This window comes from Chroicocephalus ridibundus, chromosome 1 (genome assembly GCF_963924245.1).
Source record: "Chroicocephalus ridibundus chromosome 1, bChrRid1.1, whole genome shotgun sequence".
Lineage (NCBI taxonomy): Eukaryota > Metazoa > Chordata > Aves > Charadriiformes > Laridae > Chroicocephalus > Chroicocephalus ridibundus.
The window spans coordinates 113,416,320-113,431,893 of record NC_086284.1 but is presented as its reverse complement, the minus strand read 5'-3'; the positions used below and the strand labels follow the sequence as shown (position 1 = coordinate 113,431,893).

The following is a 15,574-nucleotide window of genomic DNA, read 5'->3' as shown; positions in this document are numbered from 1 at the left end:
GCTTGCATTTATCTCTGCTACTTTTGACTCAGCCTCATGATTATGTAGCACTGTGTCTTTCTCTTACCTCTCCCCTCTCGTTCCTTTTCCCATTTTTCACCTCTGAATATTGATCTCTGTTTCTCTGTCAGCACTCTGATCCCTTCACCGTAACCCCTTATAATAGTAATTCAAAAGCTAGTTGTTAAAGTAGCTGTTAAAATACAACTATAAAATAATTAAAATAATTTAAAAATGTCAAATAAACCCCACACTCTTGACTCTTTTAATCAAATAATTATATATTTTTTAACTTTTTCTCATACTGTTAATGATGTTCTTCACTCCTTAATTCTCATCCTCGGCAACCATAAGCTACTGCCTTTCTGGAACCTTTTTTTCATTCCATTATAAGCTTCAGTAGGCAGTCATCAGCATTTTTTGTTTATCTGTAAAATTCTCGCATTTAGCATGCTATGTAAAGTATAAACATGGTCTTCATTAATGTTCTGTCTATGTCAGAATTTGCTTTTAAGGTTGAAAATTGACTGAGGTGGGCTGCATTCCTCTAGGGATTTGTTACTAATCCGTTAAAAGGCCATTTCAAATATTTTGTTTTCTGAAAGTATAAATGACTCCAGACAATTATCCTTAAAATTGTGGTTCAATACTTTTTCTTGAAGAAGTTAACTCGCCTAAAACCAGTACTATTTAATTTATCTTCCTTGAGTGTGCCTATCTTATAGGACATCTCAGAAGCTTTGTTTTAAATTTTTAAGCACATTTCAGGCTGCTGAACACTTAGGCTACAAGTTTTCTTAAGAATTCACTATAATTATTCAGGAAAATAGTCTGTTAACATTTCTTTTTACCATTTCTGTTATCAGTAAAGTTGACTTGATAGAGTATGCTTTTTCTTTTTCTCCCATTAACTTTATATGGAGAGATGTTAAATATAATTTTCATGCTTGAAGACTGAAGTTAGTGTCTACAGAGAGTGCTTTGAAACTTAGATTCATTTTGAAACTATTTCCTTTGTTGTTTTTTTTTTCTTTACTCACATATGTTTTGTAGTATAAAGTGAGGTAGAAACACTAAAAGCCGCGTTGCTAACTGCATTTTATATATATATATCTATGTAGCTGCATAGATACTGTAGAACCTTCTTTTATCAAGAAGGCATGCTGTTGTGTTGAGAAAACTGAGAGGTTAGTTCAGCAATCTTCTAGACACTGTAAAGTAAAAATTGAAGTCCTTTCTACTTTTCTCCGTTCCATTTATACCCATCTGTTTCATCTGGCAGAGCGTCAGACTGCTTGCTGGAGGAGCGCCTCCCATAGCAGGTACCATGGTCTGCCTTTCCCTTCATTCTTCCTATGGGTAACATTCAGCTTGTTGGCTGAAACACCTCCCCGTGCTCAGCTATGAGATCATGGAGAAATTTCAATAAGCTGCTTGTTTGTGCATTTCCACTGCGTAAAAGGGTGATGTTTTCTACCACAATCACTTTAACATAGCTTTTACTTACAGTGAACCAATTTTTCTTCTGTATGGGTCTTCAGTGTGTTGGATAACTGAGAAATTTTGCAGCGTGCATTGGTAGAGGAGGAGTATATAGAGCTGAGCAATTCCCTGTGTGGCTTTGTTTCTTGGTATCTTCCGGAGAGCTTTCCTTGTAACATGATTCAAAGTGTGAGAATGCTGGATGCAAAGGTGTAGGTGATCAAGATGACTTAAGGTTCATGTAAGAGTAAATATTAAATGGCAAGCCAGTGGTTCACAGCCAATGAGATACTCTTCCTGGCTGGAATAAACATGATTGAGGACAAGGATCAAAGCTGGAGAGGTGGAGGGCCTGAGAGTCGTCTTTGTTTCCTAATCCTTCACTGCTGAACAGAAAAGCAAGCCCTGGAAATGGCAATTCTGTGGTGACTCACGCCGGACTCTGTTCTCACACTTTGCCATTTACTGTAGTTGGTTTTTCTTAGGTGTGCCAGTGAAGCTGCTGACAACAGATCGGAGCTGTCAGACCTTCCTGTGAGGGAACACCGTCTATCAGGGGAGAAAAGGGCAGCAGTGATTGCTCTGAGCTGTCCCGGATCTTCCTGCCATGTCCCAACTCATCTGTTTAAGTAGTGATTATTTCCACTGTCTTTTCAACTCTGTTATCCACAGAGTTATCTGATTGTCATCAAGTCTATCACTTGAATATTAAAGTATCTGCTTCCCTAGTGGTCTTCCAGTCACTGTTTACTTAAGTTTTACCTAATACAGCCTTTCAATAATCCTTTGCCACCTCTTTTCCTCCATCCAGCCTTTTACACTCTTGACTGCCGTTCCAGGGTCTGTGCAGCTCTCACAATGTTGCAGCCTTCTCTGTGTTCCCTCTGTACCTGTCTGACCCTGCTGCTTCACTCATCCTGCAGTTTAGTACTACCATCTCCAGCCCGTTTGTCATTGCCAGGTTGTCACATCCAAATCTCCAAAGACAAGCTTGCCTTCAGATGCATCTCAGCCATTCTCAGCCTTGCTGTTGTGCTCTTCTCAGTATCATCCCAGTGTAGGAAATATCTCCCAGCATTACTCCAGCCGTTTCAAAGACAAAATGAGTAACGAAGGAGGCTTTATTACTGTTGTGTTTGTTTTTTAATATAGTGTGGTTGCTCACTGGATCATAGTTGACTTTGCATTATTAATGAAAATACTTCTGTAATTTCATTAACGTTTTCTTTAAGGGAGAATACTATTCCCAGCTTACCAGTTCGGTGTGTGATGTTGTAATTTTTATTGAGTGAGGTTTGGTTTCAAAAATCAGTGCTCTAGATACTGCTATCTCAGACTGCTTCAATATCCGCTAAAGTCAGGTGAGATAAATAACTTGCCAGAAAGCAGAACTGAGGGAAAGAAAAAATAAAACTGAGCACTTTCTTACACTGGGAACATTACCTACTGCCTGAGGTTTTATGTAAATGTCAGCCTCTTATACAGCTCAAAATAAATATTATTATTTTAAATTTATATTCTAGCTAATTTAATGAATAACCAGGTCAGGACTTATTTATGCTAACTGGTGGACAAACCAGTAGCATGTGTTCATGTAACAAAGATTGACTGTAAAGCTACGTCTCACGAAAATAAATGGTTTGTTCAAGAGCAATTTTAAAGAGTTGTATTTAATTTTGGATTAAGAAACTAAATCATGACTCTTACTGTTGCCGCTTTCAGCTTCTTTGTTAAAAGTGATTATTTCAGAGAGCTAGTCTCTCTTAGCATCTCCTGGGAAATATGCCTAGGTATTAAAACAAAGACTCAGTATCTGTGCAATACAGTACCTACCAATATTTTTATTTTTTTTCATTCCCACCAGGCAGATTATTTAAATAACTATAAGATGCCATACAACTTTCCATAAGTCTTTTTGCCCAAAGATTTATGGCTTTTTTTGGACCTAATTATATACGTCCCCTTTTACTGCAGAATTAAGGAACAGGAACAAACCATTTAAACCAACATAATGGATGAATTTTTTTTATTCTTTTCCCTTCTTTATTTAGCTTATTGCTGTAATACTTCAGCTAACTCCCGTTCAGTTGACCAGTGCCTGAGTATTGTGTAGACTGAATATCTACTGCTTCCAATGTTTGGGTTACATCTTTGCTCACTGTAAGAGCCAGGCACAAGATCAGTCTGGATGTGAGGCATTTTTAGTACAGCTCCCACTTAATCTCTTGTTTCAGAGAGACAGACAGACATGGCTTCAAACTCCAGGCTCTCTGTGGTTATTCTAGTGTTTTTTCCAGCCATAAGTGTACAGTAAATTACCGGTTTCTGACATCTCCTGATAGTGTGGTGGCCATGACAGAAATGTAAATGTAGTTCATGTTGTCTTAGCAACATGAAATAATGTTGTCTTTCTAAGTGGGGAGAAATGTTTTGTGGGTGCCTACAACTTAAGTTTACAAGCCATGGCCCACAAAACTTTTTATATTTTATAATCAGACTTTGTCTTTAAAGTGCAACTTGCTTTACCCCAAAATATCCCTCAGTAGCAGAAATAATGAAAAAGAACATTTATTAATAATTTAATCTCTCATTAGGAACAGGAACTCCAATAGCAATTAAAGAACGGAAACAAAAGGATTCCTTGATGTAAGGGTGTAAACTGAAAAAAGAACAACTTCTTTTTCAGGGAACATAGCAGTGCTTTCATGGTAGGCATGATCAGTTAGCATTTAGTGCTTTTCTTCTTAGTTCCATCTTGCTCACCTGTTTTCCATTGTGTGCTTAGAAAAAGAGATGGAGATGTTACTCTTCATTGGGAACACGTAGGGGAATTGCAGATGCTACTGATCCAAAGTGAGAGCCTTTCTTGTCACATTTTATAGTATCTCCGTTATTGGAAAGAACTGGACCTATTCCCAGATCAGTATTTGGAACCATTAAACACATCTTAAAATGCATTCCAGTAATGTAGTCCTGGGCGGGCATTAATCAACTGATGTAATAGTGCTGTTACGTTCCAACTGTTCATTTTTCTCCTTAGTGTACAAATACCGGCTCACTTGCAGGACTGCAACACTTCCATTGCCTGACACTTTTGTTTGTAAAGGTGGCATCCTTTTAAAGTAGTTATGGAAATATTCACAGTTACGACTGTGCAGAGTAATGGCAGGATTTCAGTAAGAAGTGTGACTTTATTATTATTTTTTCTAGACTATATGTTCAATACGTAGTTGTTAGAGATGAGCAACTGTTGTAAATAAAATCTTGTGCAAAGAACTGCTTTCTGAGTCCAAAGCGATACAATGACCAACACTATTCTCAAATCAGTGTTTTGGAAAAAGCAGTTAAATGCAGCTTTGGCTCGTGTGCTTTATGCCAAAATAGAATTCAAAAGTGAAATTTCTGTTCTTACAGTAGAATGTTTTGGGAAAATCCAAAGCTATAGGCACAGCATTACTGCCTTCATTAATTACTTCATGTCTTTGGTTACAGAGGGAAGACTGCAACACCTGTAAAGGAAATTTAAAAATAGTTGATTTTTAATACTACTCTTGCAGGCTATAAAGCTCAGGAAATCAGATGTTTTATTTAGGCTGAACAAGGGTACTATACTCAGAGTAAGATTATTAAAAAAAAATTGGAGAAGTTGAGAGAAAGAAAGTGAATGGGACAATGATCTCTACAGATCTTTCTTGGCCTGTTTTTTTTCCATGATAATTATTTGTTGTCTGTGAGAACAGGTAAACCAAATCGGTTAGGTTAGCTGCATGTCTTTGGGCAGAAAAGCTGCTTTCAGAAAAATACTTTGATTTTTCCTTGTAACGTGATGTGACATTGCTTTTCAGTGTGTGCTTGAAATAGTATTCGAAGTCTGCTTGCCTCTTAACTGTGCATGGTTTGGGTCTTCCGCATTCAAAAAGGATGAACTCAAACTGGAATTTAAGACGAGGAAAAGGTGAGCAAATCCTTATGAAGGGAAAACCAGATGAGATTAGTTTGTTGATTTCCAACGGCAACAAGAACACAAAATCCAAGAGGATGATAGAAGAGGAAAAGGTTGCAATCTGCATGTCAAAGGGGTAGAATCCCAAGAAGTGTGTGGAGAGATCTGAATTAAAAGGGCAGCTCAAGTACAGGAAGAATGAGATAACGTATTACTTGGAGATATATTTAACCTTAGGAGTAGAGAAAGTTTTCTAGCCACTAGAGCAAGAGAGTTATGGAGTATCTTTCCAGTTAACATAAACAAACCCACAAAAAAATTCCCCCCACTTTCTGAAAAGTTTCTGAAAGAGCTTAAATTACACTTAATGGAAATACTGAGGAATTGGGAACACTCTTATTTTCTGATAAGTACAATTGTTTGCAAGAATCAGCATTTTACTAATAACTTTGATAGCAGTTAGGCTGGTCACTCAGATCTTATGTTACAATATAAAGTGTTTCAATAAAAGACCGGAGATCTTGTGCTCTGAAAATCAGTGTTAAATGCCATACTCGTGAAATGGAAAAGACATGGAGCCAAGAGTATACTGGCTTTTTGGCTCTCAGCTAAAGTCTGTCATGCAGCATTTTTATAAGTCATAGGATAAATTATTATTTAGAGATATAGATCTTGGGAAATCAGGTTTTCCATATCCCATCTGAGCTGAAGTTTAGATGGACTGTAGGTATGGTCTTGATTTTTAACTGTCTTAGGCTGCATGTTCAAATTTGAGGCACTTTGTTCCAGTAGCACATAACTTTTTTTGTTTTCCCCCTAAAGGAGAACAGCACAGTGCTTGTACCTCTGATATCAGCAGCTGTCCTCATTAAAATGCATTCCCTGCTATTTTTCAATACATTATATTTGTATATGCCACCAACAGGAAGCTTTAAGGTGGGGATAAAGGGAGATCTTGACTCTACGAGTTTAGCATTCATCTAATGCTAACTTTCTTTGAACCTTCACATCTGCTTATTTCAGATGTTTGAATTCTTGTAAAAATAGTTGTGGCACAGTCCAAGAAACTGGAAACATGATTTCATATAATTGTTCTTTTAAGTAGCAGCATGAAATAATTAGTATGGCATACTTTAATTGGTGGCATCCTGTTGACTTTTTATGAAAGACTTGAATTATAATAAAAGCAGAGAACACAAGTTGGTTAGTTCCTATAACCCAGTGCTGTCATCTTTGGGTGGGTGGGGAAACAGCTCTGTTGTATATTTAATGGCAGATCCAGCATGTAATAGGTGTTCTGCTTCTTTTTTTTTTTTTTTTTTAAACGAAATATCCCCTTGGGAAGGACTTTTGACAGGAAAATTACAGGATTGGTGCCCACTGTAAGATTTATGCTGATAATTGAAGCTGCTTCTTCTCAATAAAACTTAAATGCAGCTTAAATAACTAGACAAAAAGGAAAGAAAGACTTTCAAAAAAATAAAACTAAAAATGTGTAGATATGTAGAAAGAATATAACTTGGTTGTCAAGGCCATTATACCTCTCAGGCAGTTGTGATTAAATCTGTGGTTAATGCTCACTATGTGCCAGTCAAGTACTTATGCAACTTTTGTCCTTTTCTGCTTTAAGCAATTTTATGAAATTTTCTAGAGAAATACTACTTTTTTTAATCCTAGCATTTTATATAAAAAAAAAAATAATGGACATTTCTGTCATTTTAACTCCTCTAATGTTACCCAGAAATTTAAAAATTATATGAGCATTCCTTCAGTTTCCTGAGGACTTTTCCTCTCCTAAGACTTTTGAGTCTCAGTTTTCAAGAAAGTTTAGAGGTCAGTCTTTAAACTTTCATTCTCTCCAGTACTTGAAGTTAGCGCACAGTCACTTGAATGTTAGTATGGAAAGCGTGCATACAGTATATCTGAAAATGGTAATTCATTTATTCGTGGTCTGGGCCAGACTGACAGAAACAATAGGAGGCTTGTACTATATTGTGTGCTGGTTGACTAGCGTAACCTGTGAAAATACAAGTGTGATTGATACATACCAGCATATGTGCAAACTTTGTTTTTAAATTAACTATCTTTAAAACATTTTTACATTGAGCGTGAATTTTTGTATTTCCAGAGTGACTTATAACAATTGATTTTTAGCTCTCTAATCCTTTGTTCCTGTGCCTTTCCTTGTGAGGTACATAATAAGTGAGTAAAAGTATAAACAAGACAAAGTTTTTTAGCTCTGGGCTTTTTTATCTTGGAAAGAGAGATCTAAAATTGGTCACCCCAACTGTGTGAGCAGCACTATTGCATGAGGGGCTTTTCACAAAAGCTGCATAGAAGTTCAGGATGAGTAGACACACATGCAGTTTGCAATGACTGAGATGTGCTCTCAGGGCAAACAGCAGTATAGCTGAGGCTTTTTTAGCTACTGCAAAAGATCAGTGCTGGTTGGCATAATTTTTCTTTTCTTGTACTTTTAGCTCTCTCTCACTGGATTCAGCCTGTGCCCTGCCTCTAGGGGGGTGGAACTCAAAATCGCGCTTTAGAGCGATGTGCAGGGCTGAGTTGCACAGTGGTGTGTAGCCAGCAAAAGGATTTGGGAGTTCCCTGGCTTTCCTCTTTATCTGCCTGTACTTTAGTTTTCATGTCTCAGGCAGTTGTTGTAGGTAGAAGTAAATGTAAAATATAATTATTTGTTTGCTTTAGGTGTACTACAAAATCTTGCAATAATGTGAATATCTGTGCAGGAATCAGCAAATTAGAGAAATGAAAAAATAGTTCTTATAATTTAGAAATATATTCCTAAATACAATACTACTTATATTATCTTTCCTCAAAGGACTAACAAGTAGGTTTTGCTGTTTGAGTTATTTTGTATTTAATGATCAGTAATGTTCATATAAAACTATCTTCTTTTATTGCATACAGAATGCAAACATATTTCAATGTCGTCAACCAGAGATTTGGGAATGTGTGGTTAGTGCTAGCCAATAAGTGTAACATTTAATTTGAATCAATGATCTTGAAGTGAAGGAAACGTGAAATAAACATTATCTGAAAGTTTGACATTTTAGAATACTTTTATATATATAAAAATATATATCTAAAAAATACTCATACAAACACATATAGTGTCTATTGAAAACAGAGCTCTCTCTGGGACTCTTCTCTTCTTGTCTTCTTCCCTTTTTCCATACCGATTTATGGTCTATTAACCTGCAGTGAATAGACCTTGTATTCTTTCTGGTGCTTCACAGGTGTTCAAAAAACATGTTATTAATGTTAATAGAAAAATCTTGGCATCAACATTTTTAATAATCAGAAACTAGTGACCCAAGAGACTAATTTTATCCATGACAAAGTTGTATATCAAGCAAGAGAGAAATAAGGAAAATAATAATTCAAAATTGAGTCAGCAGTTCAAAAACTTGAAAGTTTTGGTAGCTGCTTATTACTAATTTGGAATTCTTGGGCATCCAGTTGGTTGCCGTATTCTTCTGTGGTGTATATCTATCCAGAGTATTCTAGTTCGTTTTTCATTCCAGTTATTAGCTTGCAGTTTGAATTAGTTTGAAATTGAATGCTTTTCTAGAAGAGCGTCTTGTTTGCTCTTAACTTTTCTTTTATCCCTGGTACAGTTGTCTCACGTTGTATCAGAGTTCTAGATTGGAGACAGTAAAAAATTTTGTAATCTAAAAAGTTGCTCTGGTTTTCCCTGATACAAGAGGCGCAAGAAGCACTCAGGCACTCCATGCATTTGATACCTGTATGGGACTTCTTAACAAGTGACTAAAAAGGACTGATAGTCCAAGTAAAATAAAGAAACTTTGTGGGTACTGGAGATGTTAGACTGACTTTGCAGGCATTGCATGAATTAATGGGCTTTCCAAAAGGTCAAATGGGGTTGACTATGACTCTGTGTTATGAATTAGAGCAGTACCAGTTTTGCTGGTAGAGATGGTCTGATGTCTGTAGGGTATCTGTAGGATTAGTTTTTCATAATTCTACATATGCATATATGTATAAATTTATATGCATGAGTGGATCAATATAAAAATGGATGTGATTTAGGAACACGGTGGTTTAATTCACTAATAATAGGTTGCCTGTTGAAAAAAAGCTTTTGAATGTATTCACTTGGGAGAACCTTGCACACAATGAAGTGCGTTAAGGCAGAGGTGGGTTTTTTCCACTTTAAAAATATGTTAATAGCTGTTCTTATTAAATCCTGTACTACAGGATAATGGCTAAGTAGTTGTATTGCAAAACATAGTGGCTGTAGCTGGCAGCGATCTCCTAAGAAAGTTTTGTGTTTTTATCTTGCAGGCTCCCGTCTTCGGCAAGAAGATTTCCCACCTCGAATTGTCGAACACCCTTCTGATCTAATTGTTTCCAAAGGAGAACCGGCAACTTTAAACTGTAAAGCTGAAGGAAGGCCGACCCCCACCATTGAGTGGTACAAGGGGGGGGAAAGAGTGGAAACGGACAAGGATGACCCACGCTCCCACCGCATGCTGCTGCCCAGTGGATCTTTATTTTTCTTACGCATAGTCCATGGGCGCAAGAGTAGGCCAGATGAAGGGGTCTATGTGTGTGTGGCAAGGAATTACCTTGGGGAAGCTGTAAGTCATAATGCATCGCTGGAGGTGGCAAGTAAGTGCATTTCCCGCCCCCCCCACCCCACTACTCTTTGGTAACAGCCGCTTGCTTTGATGTTATTTGAAGATAAAAAAATGAGTGTGAGCTGCCTCTGAGGCGTTGACTTAAAAGCAATGGAGGAATTACACGGTTAATTATTACTAATACAGAGATAGGAAAACAGAAAATTAGTCAGAAAGTGGTATCGTATCACTATAGAAATTCAGACACTTTTGTGCATTTTCACTGCTTTTATGCTTACATGAGATTATGATTACTTAATGTTTGTTAGATTTTGTATACTTAATTTCAATTTATAGATGCGTTTTCCTCTCCAGATAACCGTGCAAAATGCACTGTGTAATAAGAGGTAGGATAGCCAGAATTTGATCTAATAGGGTACGTTTTGAAATTGTTGTTGCACAAATAAACACTGCAAAAAAATAATGGCAGATTTAGAAACCCAAAATATTTTTTGTTTCTCTAAAAGAAGTGGCCCACAAATGATCTCTCTAGTTCTAAGTATTTGGCCAACGGAAGGAGCAGTCAAGTATGTTCACATCACTTTGTAGTGCTTATCTCTTCCTGTATGCCCTTTAAACTCAACTTATTTTAAAGGAAGAGGGTGTACATGAAAGGGCTTTAAGCATTTACATGGAGGGCCAAGTGTAGGTCAAAAAATATCAATTTTGGGGTACTGAAGTATGAGACTAAACCTTGCAATTCAGAAGTTAGGTATCTGTTTTAAGTTGTTTGTCTAGGCTTCCTCTGTAATCCGTAGCAATTCATCTGGTGTCGTGTTGAAGAGCTATCTCAGAACTGGGTGAGTCACTGTCTGAAAACACTGATCTCTGTTGACTAAACAATTAATGTTGTTAACTAGCTCTGATGAGGCTCCTGACTTTTAGACAAGTTAAATAAATGCCACTGTTTGTGTATGACTCTGGAAGGACGGCTGGATTTTTCCTAAATCTCACAGCAGGCAAAGGAAATAGACTACAGATTTGTGCATTTACTTGAGCTCTTTCCCTAGTCTTGCTCACATTCACAGAAAATCCCAAGGACTTTCATAATTGTTTTACCAGAAGGATGTCGAGCATCACATATAATACAGTAAATACACATGATTAAGATCTGTGGCCATGCTCTTTCCTTGTTACTGCTTTTTGTGATAAAAGTTACTAGTTTCTGGCTAGCTGGAAGTATGCTTATCAAGTAAATGTATAACCTGTTTAAATTATCTGGTGATTGTTTACTCCCAAATGGTATATTATTGTAGGTGTAATTATGAGTGGGTGTAATGTTTAAGAGATTTAGAGTTTTATCTAATTGCTGTTGTTTACTTTGTAGCACAGCTCATCGATTCTTAAAATGAGTTTTAATGTTCTATCAGTGCAGCAAAGCAGCATGGACAGTTGTGCTTATTTCACGTTCTTTTGCTTTGTGATGTACCTTGAAGTGATGTTTGAAATGCGTGTAGCGTTTCTGTGTCTTCCATAACTTTTTCATCAGAACCAGAAACATGAGGTAGGCTTCAGTGGTTGGTACACTATGGCATCAGTTCAACTGATATATAGTTGCTTAATATGTTTGTCACCCCTGCCTCAAGTCATCTTCATAAGATTACAGTAGAGAGTATAACTGACGGGGTCTGAAGGCAAGATACTGATATCGCCACAAATTTTTTTAGGAGCCTCTAACAACACTCAAGACTAAAAATAAAAAAAATAGCATCTTTTTAAAAGGTTTCAAAGATACACCACTTAACAAAATAGTATATAATTAAATTGTTAATCCAGCTCAAAATTATTGTCATATCAAGGGCTAGTGTCAGAAAATAAACACCAACAATGCTGTAAGGGGTCAAAACCTCACCATCTATATTTGGAAATAAGATTTGTAGGTATAATGGTATACAGTTTTAATTGTATACCAGCAGATTATAGACAAAGAATTTTAAGAGAAAAGGTTATTATTTTAATAGAAAAGCTAGTGATGTGACAGTGCAAAAGAACCAAAACGCTTTAAATAGCACAGAAGAGGTGAGGAACAAGGAAAGAGTTGAAGGCTGATGGAATAAATTTGCATTAAATTCAAAATCTGTGCATTATAGCTGCAACACTATCGTCACTATAGACTGTAGCTACATTCACAGTGGATTGCTGCAAATCAGCAAACTGTTTTGATTAGCTTCCCAGTACAACCATTTTGTGCACCACAGCATTTACATTTGTATACGTGCAGTCATAAACAATTGATGTTTTACAAATCTTTATGTTATAGTTTAATTTCTATATGTTTACAGCGTAAAATTGCCTTTATTTGTTTTTCATTTATAAAGGGCAGCAGATAGTTTAGAGTACTTATTTGGTTATATTCTTTGCTGCAAGTTTAACCAAAAAACTTTTGTGAAATGTAGAAAGCGGAAGTGTGTTTTGTACTGTACTTCTAGCTCTTGCTAGAAGAAGTAGCTCCCGTCTGCACCAGTTTGTTTCGTAACATGATAGGGAATTTATCACAAAATTTTCTTCCATCACCTCTTATGGTGACAACTTCAATTAGATGACGTTCCTTCACTGTTCAATGGATGTGTAGATTTGACTTCAGGTTCAGATTAATACTAAAAACAAATTTTCATGTCTGTTATTCCTTCAAGCAGATTTTTTTTTTTAAGCAGTTCCAATGCTTATCATTGAGGTAGTCCACAAAGAATATGTTGCCTATGTAATAAGGTGGACTACTTTTTTTTAAGTACACTGTGCATAGATTCCGCAGTTGCAAAGAAAGAAATATAGAGGGATTTCAAATCTACAAAAATTTCAGTAGTGCAATATGTAAAAAGCTGTTTTATCTTCTGAAATACATTTATCTTTTAAGAACTTTAAAAATAGCTTTAGATGTGGTAGCCACAATGGGGGAGAGACTAAAATCCTAAGTCATAAAATTGCAGAGAGAGTTTTCCCTCTGCTTTGTTCCTTTCTATTCATCAACCTTTCTTTGGTTATTTGACCGAGGTGTGCATCTCATTTAATCCAAAGGATGCTACAGTTTCTTTCAGTGATGCGTATGTCAGTCGTGATAGTGTAGTCCTCAATGAATACCATCAAATGAGATCTCAATACCATTTGTTATCACCAAATTTAATTAAGTACGTCTCTTTCTTATTCTGTCTCAGCCTCTTGTGGCCTTTCCAGGATGTTTGAAGATCTCATGTGTCTGCTCATGGCATTGAGGTTTTGTTATATCTTCTCCGTAATATTATTTATATAGATATAGATATTTTTTCAGCTGTATTTCCCGCAGTTTCTGTGGTTATTTCCTTGAAACCATGACCCACCCCTGTCCCCAAAGAAACATTAAAAACAAGGTGATGTTTCTTGCTGGTAAAGAGTGATATCTTTCTTAAATATACTAAACTAGTACTTGAACCCCCATGGACTACATTCGGTTTGATTATGTTGCAAGGACTGTAACTTTCTCTAATAAGGTAGCTAGCCACTTGATATTTCAAGAATTAAAATATCTCAGACACTTTAGAGACTAGTAAAACTATTCTAAGCTACGCAGCCCTGTGCAAAGTAGGTTTGTAATTTAATATTACATGACATTTTCTGTGTAATTTAGGTCTGTAAGGTCTTCATAAATGGGAAAGATATAAATTTGCATAAATAGGAACTCAACAGAAAGCTGAATTACAAGTCAATTAAATAAAAGAGATGTAACTCCTGTTTAATTGGGGGATGGCTTTTTTTGTAGTTGACTGGTTTCATCTTTATTTGAAATGTCATTCCCCAAAAGATTTCTGAAATGGAGATGTGCTGTATGTGTTTAAACTTTATTTGCAATAGAGCGAAGTTCCAGTAGGGTAGCCCAGAAAGGGTGTGTGATGGGGTAGTCAGATAACAGTCTGTAGTCATCCTTCAGAATTAGGCTGCCACAAATGCATTTGCCTCCATCGTTTTGACTTCCTGAACTCAGCCTTTTGATCACCGGAGACCTACTTAAATTAGCTCCATGTTTTGTTTTTGAGGAATGTAACTGGTTTCGGATTACTGCCTACCAGTGACACATTCTCCAGTGGTGAAAGGTCCTAAAGAACGTGAAAAAGGGCATGTCCCTGTCAAAATGGAACTGGGTAAATTCTCTCTATGAATGTCAGCTTTTACAGGTGGGAGCACAAAATGGAACCATGCTTGATCCTCAGAGTAAGGGCTGGAGACTATTTTGGCTATCACATAAACAGTTGGGAAACAAAAATAATTTTTCACAGTACGGAAGAAGAAGCAGTTTTGGAAAAGTGGAAAGTTACCCGTTAGCAGACTGGAAGGTGGCTGTAGCTGCTTCATATGCTTGAATCTTTCAGTATTGTCTAGTGAATGGATGCATCCAGTCAAGACCAAATTCAGTTATTGGTGTGTGATAGTTTGATTCAGTGTTTAATTTTTTCTTCGTTTGTCCTCCAGTTACTCCTTTTTGAGGAAAATTTTATCTCCTGATCTCGTGGATGTCTGTTATATAGCATTATGTAGAAATCTACCCATGTCAAGGGTGGCAACAATAGCTGCAGGAGTATATTAATCTTTCTTTCTCCACTCTAAATTTTTGAGGATGTTGAGAAAAATGAAATGCAAATTAATTTGGTTATGTTTGCTGTCAGTGTCTTTGTGAATTTTTATTTAAAAACATGTTTCTCTGTGAACTTCTTTCACATTTGCCATGGAAGTTCTAGGTAACTTCTATCACAACATTTCCTTTTCCATTGATACGTGGATTTGCTTCAAGAGCCATGCTTTTACAAAAGTATTTGTAAAGTATGTACACATGAATGTTATCTCTAACCTCAGTAACACGGCACCTTAGAGTAAGTAAGCTCCTGTGTATAAAAGTTTGCTCACATTTGCTTTCAATTTACAATGGGTAATATTCCAAATAGTTTCTACATTAGATCCCAGGAATGTCCCAATTATAGAATTGCCATGTTGTGACTTTAAAAACAAACAAAAAACCTTCCACAGCACGTGAAAGATGATTTAACAGCTCTGTCTACCCAGTGGTTCTAAAACAGTAATATAATTCTCACAATGAGATGTCATATTTCTTTGTGTATTGTTTTCATCGTATGTTCAGTCTTTATGGTGTTGTTAGTGAACATGCTCTCCTGACTGCCATTGTACAGCATCAGTGTTTTAAGCCAAGCTGAAATTAATGAACAGATTCACGGATTTTGTTACCTGAGCTGTTGATATCTTGCTGATAAACAAGTGACTTAATTTGAATGCTTATGTGCATATATAACAAAAATGAATTTCAATTTTATAAGAATCTCATTAAGCTCCTAAGTACATATCAAAAAGTTCGGTGAAGCTCTACCATTGCTTACTACAAGCAATGGCATTAACAGAAGTTGCTTGGGGCGTAGGTGGCTTAATAGTAGTGCTGTTGCTAATGCTTCTTAAAAGCTGTTGCTAATGCTTCTTAAAACCTACCATTTATCAATGGTGGGTTTACCTT

At 36.5% G+C, this 15,574-nt stretch overlaps 1 protein-coding gene across 6 annotated transcripts in view; it reads left to right on the top strand.

The window, feature by feature from the left end:
• ROBO1 (roundabout guidance receptor 1) overlaps window positions 1-15,574 on the top strand; it is a 740,954-nt gene that overhangs the window by 459,391 nt on the left and 265,989 nt on the right. For all 6 annotated transcript variants that reach the window (XM_063347718.1, XM_063347736.1, XM_063347745.1 and 3 more), the window contains one exon: window positions 9,752-10,078. In XM_063347718.1, coding sequence (XP_063203788.1) covers window positions 9,752-10,078 — 327 coding nt within the window. The remainder of the gene's footprint in view (window positions 1-9,751; window positions 10,079-15,574) is intronic.